The sequence below is a fragment of the Tubulanus polymorphus genome, chromosome 6, assembly GCF_964204645.1.
Source record: "Tubulanus polymorphus chromosome 6, tnTubPoly1.2, whole genome shotgun sequence".
NCBI classification, from domain to species: domain Eukaryota; kingdom Metazoa; phylum Nemertea; class Palaeonemertea; order Tubulaniformes; family Tubulanidae; genus Tubulanus; species Tubulanus polymorphus.
In genome coordinates, this window is record NC_134030.1 from 6,541,747 (window position 1) to 6,553,071 (window position 11,325).

The 11,325-nt window shown below is 38.8% G+C and overlaps 3 protein-coding genes across 3 annotated transcripts; 2 read left to right on the plus strand and 1 right to left on the minus strand.

The window, feature by feature from the left end:
• The first annotated feature begins 406 nt into the window (after positions 1–406).
• Positions 407–3,765, plus strand: LOC141906927 (rRNA 2'-O-methyltransferase fibrillarin-like). The gene is made up of 8 exons (XM_074796423.1): positions 407–481; positions 759–839; positions 1,113–1,357; positions 1,926–2,096; positions 2,286–2,418; positions 2,508–2,620; positions 3,270–3,415; positions 3,502–3,765. The coding sequence occupies exons 1-8, from the start codon at positions 469–471 to the stop codon at positions 3,518–3,520; spliced, it is 921 nt and encodes a 306-aa protein (XP_074652524.1). The 5' UTR covers positions 407–468; the 3' UTR covers positions 3,521–3,765.
• A 348-nt stretch (positions 3,766–4,113) lies between these two features.
• Positions 4,114–5,972, minus strand: LOC141907364 (ATP synthase F(0) complex subunit g, mitochondrial-like). The gene is made up of 3 exons (XM_074796981.1): positions 5,851–5,972; positions 5,135–5,295; positions 4,114–4,402 (listed from the first exon to the last, which is right to left on the minus strand). Exons 1-3 carry the CDS (start codon positions 5,912–5,914, stop codon positions 4,274–4,276), a joined length of 354 nt encoding a protein of 117 aa, XP_074653082.1. The 5' UTR covers positions 5,915–5,972; the 3' UTR covers positions 4,114–4,273.
• A 2,208-nt stretch (positions 5,973–8,180) lies between these two features.
• On the plus strand, positions 8,181–10,901 carry LOC141907056 (lathosterol oxidase-like). The gene is made up of 4 exons (XM_074796606.1): positions 8,181–8,288; positions 8,620–8,857; positions 8,955–9,084; positions 9,578–10,901. The coding sequence occupies exons 2-4, from the start codon at positions 8,648–8,650 to the stop codon at positions 10,087–10,089; spliced, it is 852 nt and encodes a 283-aa protein (XP_074652707.1). The 5' UTR covers positions 8,181–8,288; positions 8,620–8,647; the 3' UTR covers positions 10,090–10,901.
• Positions 10,902–11,325: the final 424 nt, after the last annotated feature.

Genomic DNA, 11,325 nt, shown 5'->3' on the forward strand with positions numbered 1-11,325 from the left:
TTCGATGAGGCTTTATTCTCTAACTTAATCCACTAGTAGTAAAATGAACCTGGGGTCAGTTTTGGTAAGATGAGTTCAGACCCAGAGACGGCATCATGCAAAGAGTTTTCCTTAGTTGTAGTACCACCAGTGGCATTCAGTTGTATTGAGGATCTGTCGTGGGTGTAAGGCTCTCTGAGGAGGCTCAGGGGCCTGTTGCAAAAGATATCCTAGGTACACTGTAAAAATGCGTAACTGTATAAACTGTTTTAAAGGAACCTAGGATACTGGGGTCAAACGATTTGCGTCAGGCCTCGGTGGTAGTACCCGGGATCCCTGATTTGATTGTGCAATAAATTGTGAATTCAATTGTGCCGTTCGTCAAAAGTCCGGATACGGATATTATACTTTACCATCGGAACCAGTCTACTATCTCGCGCATGCGCCCAATCCACTAAAAACACGTGTGTCGAAGAACAGAAATAAATCATGGGAAGACCAGGTAAAACAACCTTTTTATACTCGCAAATCGATTTAATTCGCTTTTCTTTTCAATGCTTTGAAAATATAGACATCTTAGTACCTGAAGAACTCTTTTGAGTTAGCTATCGAGATTTGCTTACTTATTTTTTGGACAATTTTCAGTTCTAAGACTGTCCCGTCGGTGTATTTGCCTGCCTCGTGTCGCCCGTTTCATTGATTTAGAAAACCGGGTACCCTGTGGTTTTTACCCTTTTTCTTGCATTGGTAATTGATACATTTCTTTTTTTGTTTTGCAGGTTTCTCTCCGAGAGGTGGCGGTAGAGGCAGTGGCCGAGGTGGATATGGAGGTCGTGGAGGTGGTGACCGTGGTGGTCGAGGTTAGTATGATCGTCTCGGGTGTCCGGCGAGATAGATACAAAGCACACTCTTGCTGTTCAAGTTGGTCATCTCAAATTCATGATTTCAAACTTGGAATATGTGTGCCACAGAATATCTGTAAAATATTTGAAAGAAATCATCATTGAAGTGAGATAACTTTCACTTAGTCATCAGTACAAAAATTTATATTGAAAAAAAAAAAAAATTCTTTCCCTGTTCCTTTTTTTAACATTTGTGAAATCAAATGATAATCGATTTTCACAATTTTACAGGCGGAGGCCGGGGTGGTTTTCGAGGTGGCCGAGGCGGCGGTGGAGGTCGTGGTACTCCTCGAGGTCGTGGCGGAGGACGCGGCGGTCGTGGAGGACGAGGTGGTATGAGAGGAGGAGCTAAAGTAGTCGTTGAACCTCATCGTCACGATGGTGTGTTCATCGCCCGCGGTAAAGAAGATGCACTCGTCACATTGAACATGGTGCCCGGTGATACTGTATATGGTGAAAAGAAAATTGCTGTTGAGGTAATGGATATTTCTGGTTTTAGGTCTAGACTTGTAGCCTCTTAAGTAAGGTTGCCCACTATTAAACCTTGGGGAATTTAACACATTTTACCATAAACTTAGAAAATTCATGGAATTCGGATATCACTATTGAACATATGTTTCTTTATCAGTACTTGATTGAATGATAATGAATGAATTGTAACATTAGATCTAGGAATTTCTCATAATTCATTCAGGAAGTTCTCTATAATCTCAGGGGATTCATAAATGGGTGGAAAGTGACCACGGTGGTCGTGCACCTTGTCATGATAACTTAGAATGCTATGAATGAATGAAGTTGGATTTAATATTTCTTAATTTATCGACAAGTTGAACCACTTATAAACAGGTCTTTACTCGATAAGTGAGTTTTGTACTTGGTAGCGAGTGGAATAGTATGATCTTCAGCTGATGACAGACTTATTTATTTCTCAAGAAATATTGTATTTGCTCTGTTCAGCAAAAGGAACACTTTCTGCTCGGATGTAAAGATCTGATTTGAATCACTATGGACTCTAGGTCTAAAATTTATTATTGTTTCTTGCAGACTGGTGAAACCAAAACTGAATACAGAGCCTGGAATCCATTCCGATCGAAGTTAGCCGCTGCGATTCTTGGCGGTGTCGATAAAATTCACATGCCTCCCGGCAGTAAAGTCTTGTACCTCGGTGCTGCATCGGGAACAACTGTCAGTCACGTATCAGACATAGTCGGACCGGTGAGTAAATGCAAAATGCCCAAAACTCATTCAAAGAAATTGATTGAATTTTAATACGGTTTGATCAGGGGATTTTGGATCAAAAAATTTGAATTCCATGATCTGTAAGAATCCTGGTTCTGCTCCATGTGGTTAACTCAAGGTTCGATTGAGTTGTGAATTTAACAATTTATATTTTTGTGTTTGAAGGAAGGATTGGTGTACGCGGTTGAATTCTCACACAGAAGCGGCCGTGATTTGATCAACGTCGCGAAAAAACGAACGAACATCATCCCGATCATTGAAGACGCTCGACATCCTCATAAATACAGAATGCTCGTCGGTAAGTCGAGAGAAAGAATCGGTCATTCATCTGAACAACTTTTATTTTCACTCCCGAGAACGCGCGCTGAACGTTAATTATATTTCTAGGTATGGTCGACACGATATTTGCCGATGTCGCTCAGCCCGATCAAGCTCGTATCGTCGCTATTAATGCTCATAACTTCCTCAAAAATAACGGTCATATTGTTATCTCGATAAAGGTAAGCTGCGTTGAGAGCGGCGTTGACTGATCGCTCAAATGATGAAATGTCTTTAGTTCTTGAATATCAATGATAGCAACTACTGATCTAATCTGATGAGAATGTCAACGATTCATGTTTTATTATTTTACCGACCGTGTATATAGGAATGTTAGCCGAGCGATTATTCATTTGAACCAACATGTGTTAAAAACCACTAAAAAATACAGGTCTTTACTCTTGCTGATGAGTTTAGTACTTGGTAGCGAGTGGAATAGTATTATTATCTCAAGAGTTGACTCCACTTAACTTCAATTACTGTTTGGTTTAGTTGTGTTGATTCATAGGTACACAATTTCTTAATATTAATACTCCGTTGTCAATTCTTTATCAGCAGTTAATGATTCAGCAATACCCGCTTAGTTTGGATTATTTGGGGCCAATAAAATATATCTGTTTCATAAGTGGCTATAAGACATTTGTATTAAGTGGGTTTTGCTAATTCCCTCGTGTGATTGGCTTTGTATCTCAGATGATGATAACGTTAGTTCTTGAATTCATTTGTGAGAGAAACAACTGATCTAATCTGATGGGATTCATTACTGCAATATGGCGACTTGACCGTATTTTCTGTCGGAGTATTTTACATTCGGTTGTTTATGAATTGTAGGCGAACTGTATCGATTCGACGGCAACGCCTGAAGCGGTCTTCGCCGGAGAAGTCAATAAACTTAAACTGGAGAAAATCAAACCGCAAGAACAGTTAACGTTAGAGCCGTATGAAAGAGATCACGCTGTAGTCGTCGGTGTTTACAGGTTAGTATCTCGAGCTCTGTTCATTTTCATCATGTCTCCATGATTGTATTCCTATTCAGTAATTTCCTATGATGTTATATTTTTAGAGCGCCTCCGAAGAAGTGAGGTTGATCGATCATAGGAATGAGTATTATGGTCTCGATACCAGTCGACGTGTAAATAGGGAATGTTTCTGTGGATTGTAACGGCTACGAATGAATCGAACTTGCTGAGAGGATTTTAACGATGTATATCTGAACGAATCATGCATTTAGGAGGGCGACTGCGGAATATTATTGTATGTGAATACAACGTATTTTAATTTAATCATTGTATTCTACGATTTGTACAGAATAAAGGAATATACATTTTATTTCTTATGATAACTCATATAGTTCACTAGTAAATAGTTTTACTGGATTGAGAAGATGCAGTCATGATATCCCGCTCGTTGTGTTCTTGCTGAAATAGCATCAAATCCGGAAATTTCTAACGCAGAAGGCAACCCACATCTGGTCTTTGGTGTAGTTGGTTCATCGGCATGTCCTTTCCTTCCTAGATGCTCGCCTTTTAATTTTACTAGATACACGATCTGCTAAGGGGCAATAGGATGAGATGGTAGTGTGTATCATTTCTAGAGGACTGCCTGCGGGACGAGAAACATTGGCGAGACAGGGTCATACTCTCCAAAAATGAGTGAACGAACATAAAATATTCCACTACAATGAAATTTTATTTAAATAACATTAGTAACTATTATTCATACAAACAATTTGAAAGGTGACTCGTCGAGATAATTTTCAAACTTTCTTCATGGAATTCAATTAGTTATTCTATTTCATCACACAACGCACGCTCGGTATAAAACTACATGTTCGTTTACATAACAGCATCGTAATGTACAGCTCCCGGTATCGCGTAACCTAGTAGACTGCCTCGACCAATCACTTCCCCGGCGAAAAACCAGAAGAAAATTTCAGCCGTGATACAAGCATTCAGGAAACCTTCCTGTAATGAGTAAACAATAAAATACCATTAGAGTTATCTCCACAACAGATTTTAGGGGTGTCTAGTATCTGAATTTTTTTCTGCAACAGGTTTCAGAGCAGTGGCTGCCCCTTCCATTTTCACATCCACCCGTCTGAACATCAGCCACAGCCACCCCTTATAAAGTATACGCTGCCCTAACCAGTTAGTTACCTAATTGTTGGTGGTAAGCCTTCGATGGGCTTATAGCCAACCAATATGTGGTTTGTGAAAATATCTGATCATGAAACTAAACCACAGACAGGTTACTGACTACCCTAACCAGAGTACTGGTCAATATTCTATCATTTGCTGATTTAATTGCTTTGAAATATATTGAGCTAATGTGAAAAATAGATGATTACACTGCAAAGTGAAGCTGAAATTGTCTGTATTTTTGGGGGATCGAAAGCCTTGCTACTTCAGCAGCCACGATGTCAAACACTTAACGATGAATGCAGCCCTTTTAAAATTCGAGCATGGGGAACAGTGGGATCCAACGAATGTTTTTTGAACTACAATAATTTGTTCTCACTTAAAATTCTCTTCATTCTTCAATTTTCTAGCCCCAGTAATACTTGACTGAAAGCAGCCACGATGTCATACACTTATCAATAATGCAAGCCCTTTCAAAAATGCAAAATTCCAGCTTATGGAGAAAACTGGGTCTTTCCAACCCAATTCTTCACTATCTATCTATTGTAGTATACAAACCTTAACTGTTACAGTCTTCCATTTTCCGTTCTTCGCTGATTTGATAAGATTCTGGAATCCCTGTTGTACCTGAGGAAATTCAGCCGGGGTCGGCGGCATCATTTCAACTTTAGCATATTTCCAGAATGTTTGCAGACGCGGTTTAGCGAACGTAACAGCACCTGGAAGAATAAAAAAATCTGATAGTGCTTAACTCACACAACTAACAGTTTACAAGTCAGTCAAGATTGTTCACAGTTAACAAAGTAAACACCAAAATAGCAATCAATCCTGGTAAAAGATCAGCACCTCTTGTAAATATTTCAATCAATTACAAAATATCACTGTTTCAGACTAAAAATGTCATCAGCAATTCAGTGTGTGTACTGGTTTATTTCATCAACCACGAGTGAGCACCGGATCTCCACTTTTATTTCAATCCTACACGTGTTGTAGGGTCGAGGCCTATTAAGACGAAGTGGTTACTTATGATATCAAATTTGGTGGTTGGTTGACCACCCTGGCCTGTCCTGGTCAGTGTAGTAAAGTAGGTAGGCCTCCCCTCCGCACCCACTAGTCACTACTCTTTACTACTACACTACACTAGCCACACGCAACAAACACCAATAATTCAAGCGATTCATACACTGTTATCGTCAAACAAATCATACTCAAGTAACGATAAACACATCGGTGAACGTGTTAAATATCTCATATTAAACTAATTAATCACGTACCGGTCACTAATTTCGGTCCTTTCGTCGCTAAAGACCCGGCTAGATTCGCTACTTTCTGCGCCATGTTTGTTCACAATCTAGTCAAGGTCGTCGCAATACGCATGCGTCAATCTCACGCCGGTGTCCGAATCCGTTTCCTACCGGAGCCGGATCCTCGCTTGCCAGGATAGCTGCCACCAGTCTAGTTAGTTACCTAATCGTTGGTGGTAAGCTTTTTATAATCGGATGGGCTTATACTATGGTGGCTGATAAGGGCCATAGCGTAAAATTCCTGGTATGTAAATGAGGGCGCCAGAACGCCAAAACGAAAAAAACGTCAAATTTTCTCTAAAAGTTCGTTTTGGCGCGCCAAAACAAAGAAAATTCCGTTTTGGCGCCCCCACCAAAACAACGATAAACGTCCAATTTTCTCTGAAAGTTCGTTTTGGCGCACCAAAACTTTCGTTTTGGCACCACCGCCAAAACGAACTTTAAACCACGTAAAATAATTCTATATATACGTAAAATATTTTCATATATGCAAATATATGCAAATTACACACAAGATCAACGCGCCAAATTGAAAAATAATTTTACTGTGGTTGAATGCCTGTTTTGGCGGGGGCGCCAAAACGGAAATAACCGCGCCAAAACGAAATGTTCTTTGTTTTGGCGCGCCAAAACGTTCAGAGAAAATTGGACGTTTTTCGTTGTTTTGGCGGGGGCGTCAAATTGAAAGTTCGTTTTGGCGGGGGCGCCAAAACGGAATTTTCTTTGTTTTGGCGCGCCAAAACGAACTTTCAGAGAGAATTGGACTTTTTTTTCGTTTTGGCGTTCTGGCGTTCTGGCGCCCTCATTTACATACCAGGAATTTTATGCTATGGCCCTTATCAGCCACCATATTATACCAACCAATATGTGGTTTGTGAAAATATCCGATCGTGAAACTAAACCACAGACAGGTTACTGACTACCACCAGTCCAGGTATCATCATCATCGTCGTCACGGATCAATGATTGAGGCTTGGTCCGGCTCATTTTGCAATGATCAGTGAATTACTTAAGGTGACACAGGAAGAACTTCGATGTTCTCAAATATTCACTCCACACGAAAAAACGCGCTTCGCGCTGTAATCGTCGGGTCCACCATACTGGACACCGACCGGCACCCCGCCGGGGCTCCGGCGGCAAAATTTAACTGATTTTTCGATAAATTGGGGAGACATGATAATGGTTTTCAACATCATGCACGAAAACTACAATATTGATGGTAACACCATACTTGAGGTAGATAAGCGGACACGTCAGTTAAGAGGTCACAGTCAGAAACTTTTAAAACTAAGGTGTAAGAAAGAGCTTTACAGCAACTTTTTCTCGAATCGAGTTGTCAATAAATGGAACAGTCTGACGGAAAATATAGTCACTGCTCCATCAATAAATTGTTTTAAAAGTAGACTCGATAATTTCTGGGAAGACCAGAAATACCTCGTAAAATAAATTTTGTCAATTCAAATTAATGTCACAAATTACAATAATCGATGGTTTATTATTAGAATTTACTTGTATTCTAATCAAATCTTTAAAACTAATCTAATCAACTAAACAATGCTAACATCTCCTTGGTAAATTTGCGGAATGGTGCTCCTAGTGGTACAATGTCGGTGGGATTCATCCTGGTACCTCCGTAGTTGCCGATACGATCACCTTCGGCCACACGCACTTTCTTTACCTTTTCAGTATAACACTAACAACATTTGACCGAATAAATCCTTCTCCCTGTAGCAAATTTTAGAAAATCGCTAGAAATCAAGAGTGTAGCCATTAGAGACTAATCACATTTTTATAAAATTCAACTAATCAACTCTATAAACAATCTAATCTTTTAGTAATGAAAAAAAATATACCAATTATTTGTAATGAAATAAATATTATTAAGTGAGAGAGCTTTTTGTAGAAACCCTGTCACCTAAACCAATATTAATCAACAAACGAGCCGGACACCAATAGGCCACCACCAGGCCTCCTTCTCCGTGAATTTGAGGGCGACGGCCCGTGACGCAAAAAAACTCTGATCGCTCCGCGCCACGGGACCCCTGCTATTGGAGCCTGATTCCTATGTAGTGGGGACCGACGTCACCAGATTGAGGGGGAGTAAGTATTTGCTGCGTGTTATTAACAATAGAGAGAATTAGATTCATAAGAGGCGTGAGTCAGGTGCCCTAGCCGGCCCGCCCGCCTCGCCGAAAGACGTGTTAACCGCTTTCCGGGAAGACCGCGGCCAGAGTCCGTTGATTGAGTCCGCATAATAGGGTCTGCATAATAGGTACCAACAGGTGCATGTCCCGCCGTACATGCACTGGTATAACATGCGGATGTGCTGAAAATGTCAAATTTCAGCTATTGTCTTTCTTTCGTGAACCATAGATCTGACCATCAACTCTGACCGCCTTGTATAATAGGTAAGCTATTCATGCACAGTAACAAAGCGGGTTGATTTGAGCATTTTTTAATTTTTACACCACACTTGACTATTATAGTAGCACACTGTCACTGCCACTCCACTCACTGACTGGCACTGACACTGGCACCGCAGAATGAATTACAGTTAAATCGCATCTGTTTATAAAAAAAGTTAAATCAGAGAGTTATAATATCATATCTTAATTGTAATAGATTGATTTTTACCTTTTTAGAGATAATTTTAATAAATTCATTGAATAAAGATAAAAAGCTTTTAATTAATGATTTTATATTTCAATTGATGTTTTTTAATTTTTTGTCTAATTCTAGACTAGTAGGGCGGAAGAAAGACAGAATTATGGATATTGTATTGCATTTGTGCGATGCAAATATTCTGACGCCATACATCTATCCTAAAACCTGGAAGGAAGATGATCCATTGAGGCAGATTCTTGGTTTATTACTGATAGTCAATGTTGGTGGTTATTTGCTGTATTTTTCGGTCGCTTCGCTTAGTTATATATTCCTGTATGATAAGAGATTGTCACAACATCCACATTATTTAGAGGTATAGTCCGAAATTCGATAATCCAAAAGCCTGATAGTCTACATGTGAAAATGCTTATAACAAAATAATTAAATTTGCTTTATCAAATTTGATTCAGAATCAAGTGAAACTGGAGATATTGTACACAATTAAGTCGATTCCTCTAATGAGTTTACCGACAGTGTGTTTGTTCTTTCTGGAAGTTCGGGGTTATTCAAAACTCTATGACAATGTAGAATCTTCTTTAGGTAAGTTACAGGCTCCACTCTATTCAGATTATCGTTATTATCATATTAATCTGGTTGATGAGAAATTAGGATTAAGCATCATATTTCACATACATTAAGATGAAGACCATATAAATAGACAACCTTTCGATTTTGCTAATACGTGAAAGCAAGGGTGGATCCATCCACTTATTGTGAATACTGTTTTGCAACATTATCACTGGACCATAAGGGTTTGTTTGTCAGGGTCTTCCAGCATATTTTAGAATTTTATCACCTCAGATGCATTCTGAGCATTTGTAGGGATGTTAGATTTACGGTATTACTCCACACATTGATCCAAAATACTACAAAAGTAAATCTGCTTATGCATTTGATGTCTTCAAGAAAAGTCTTCCTTGAAAGAGCTACGAGTACAGTGGTAACAGCGTTAGGCTGGATCCCTGCCTGAAAATAATCAGATGTTAGATCAGGGTTTGTTAAAATGTCTATTTCGGTCACTATTATTTTTCAGGAATGGTCGGCGTTGTTTTGACGTGTTTCTTGTTTATTTTTTTCACTGATTCGTTGATCTACTGGATTCATCGGTTTCTACATCACAAGAGCATCTACAAATACGTACACAAAGATCACCACAAGTGGAAAGTTCCGACGCCGTTCGCGAGTCATGCATTTCATCCGATCGACGGATTCCTGCAGAGCGTTCCGTATCACATTTATCCGTTTCTGTTTCCGTTGCACAAATATACCTACCTCGTTCTGTTCGTGTTCGTCAATATTTGGACGGTTTCGATTCACGACGGTTACTACAGCGTTCCGAACGTGTTCAAGCCGATCGTGAACGGCTCGGCGCATCATATGGATCATCATTTATTCTACAACTATAACTACGGTCAGTTCTTCACGTTGTGGGATCGCATCGGAGGTTCGTTCCGGTATCCGTCGGCGTTCGACAATAACGGTCCAATCGATGATATGATCAGAAAGGGCATCATCGATGGCGATGAAGTTCAAAAGAAGAAATGATTCAATTGAAATAACGTGATGTAAGGCTGAAAAAATTGATACCTTGTTTCTCATTTCTGCTGAGCTTAAAAGTTGACCGGACGCCACCATACAGCTATATAAAAATGATGACACTGATTACAAATTATTTTGCAGTTTACAAAAGTGGTCCGTTCGATCAGATGAATCAAGGTACCATTTTTCTAGCCTTAATTCTTTAGTCAACTGAGATCGAACTCAATGATGTATTAAGTATTGTTTATTTCTTATCCAGACATGAATAGTAATCCTGCATTACAAGAATATTTTGAATGATTCAATTAAAAAAGTTGAAGAAATATTTCAGGCTGCTTCTATTGACTGATGAAGGCAGTAGAATCCGGCGATGATATTTTTGCTTATTAAATTGAATTATCTTAGTCATTCTTGTGATGCAAGATTCTTATTTATTTACATCTTCACGGATATCATGTTGATAATATCAGTTTGATGATTGGTCCTAGTATCTGATTCAGGATATCATCATTTTTTGAAGAAATTGTGGGATCCAAGTTAAAGAAACGTTTTGACATTCGGATTTAGAAACAAATTTGACATCCAGATAACTGATTTGACCATATGTCTCCCACCACTATTCTATTCTGTGTAGACCTACACGTGATACATAACAGTGTTTAACATTTTCTTTTATCCTGAATATTGTGATAATTTTATTTGATTTACACCAATTATACATGTTTATACGTGTTTTGTGGACTTGTATCGGTAATTGTCTTAGGATATTTTATTGTCTCCATCACAATTTATGTGCTTAACCAATATTTTTGAATAAACAAAGTTATTTAAATTTAGTACACTCAAGTTATATTTTTATCTCAATTAATATTCTCATTCGGGACCTGTTTCAATATTTCTCTGGTCAAGAGTTAAAACACTGAACGAATGCCAACTCGAAGTCAAACTTTAACGATATGGCACTGGACGCTGGCATATCACGGCCCGCTAAACATACAAAAACTATGATATCGATAACTCCTGCCATCTATATACGTATAATTCTATCCTCTGGCATGCACATGTGGCGCCTTTTCAATGAAAAATTATTTACGAAGTGTCGAATATCATTCACATCCTAAATGAGGCAGAATAAGTAAAATTTTTCATAGCTACGATCTTTGTAACCTAATTTTATTACATCATCTTTATTTTTCTGTGTATTTCATATGAATTAACGTGAAAATTTAAACCCGTCGTTGC

Excerpts from the sequence above, each read along its gene's own strand:
- LOC141906927 (XM_074796423.1), top strand. Across the intron at positions 2,419-2,507 it reads TAAATACAGAATGCTCGTCG|GTATGGTCGACACGATATTT; the intron begins GTAAGTCGAGAG and ends TTATATTTCTAG. Across the intron at positions 2,621-3,269 it reads ATATTGTTATCTCGATAAAG|GCGAACTGTATCGATTCGAC; the intron begins GTAAGCTGCGTT and ends TATGAATTGTAG.
- LOC141907364 (XM_074796981.1), bottom strand. The coding sequence starts at position 5,914 with ATGGCGCAGAAAGTAGCGAATCTAGCCGGGTCTTTAGCGACGAAAGGA. Across the intron at positions 5,296-5,850 it reads AGGACCGAAATTAGTGACCG|GTGCTGTTACGTTCGCTAAA; the intron begins GTACGTGATTAA and ends TTATTCTTCCAG. Across the intron at positions 4,403-5,134 it reads GGAAGACTGTAACAGTTAAG|GAAGGTTTCCTGAATGCTTG; the intron begins GTTTGTATACTA and ends TACTCATTACAG.
- LOC141907056 (XM_074796606.1), top strand. The coding sequence starts at position 8,648 with ATGGATATTGTATTGCATTTGTGCGATGCAAATATTCTGACGCCATAC. Across the intron at positions 8,858-8,954 it reads AACATCCACATTATTTAGAG|AATCAAGTGAAACTGGAGAT; the intron begins GTATAGTCCGAA and ends AATTTGATTCAG. Across the intron at positions 9,085-9,577 it reads CAATGTAGAATCTTCTTTAG|GAATGGTCGGCGTTGTTTTG; the intron begins GTAAGTTACAGG and ends ATTATTTTTCAG.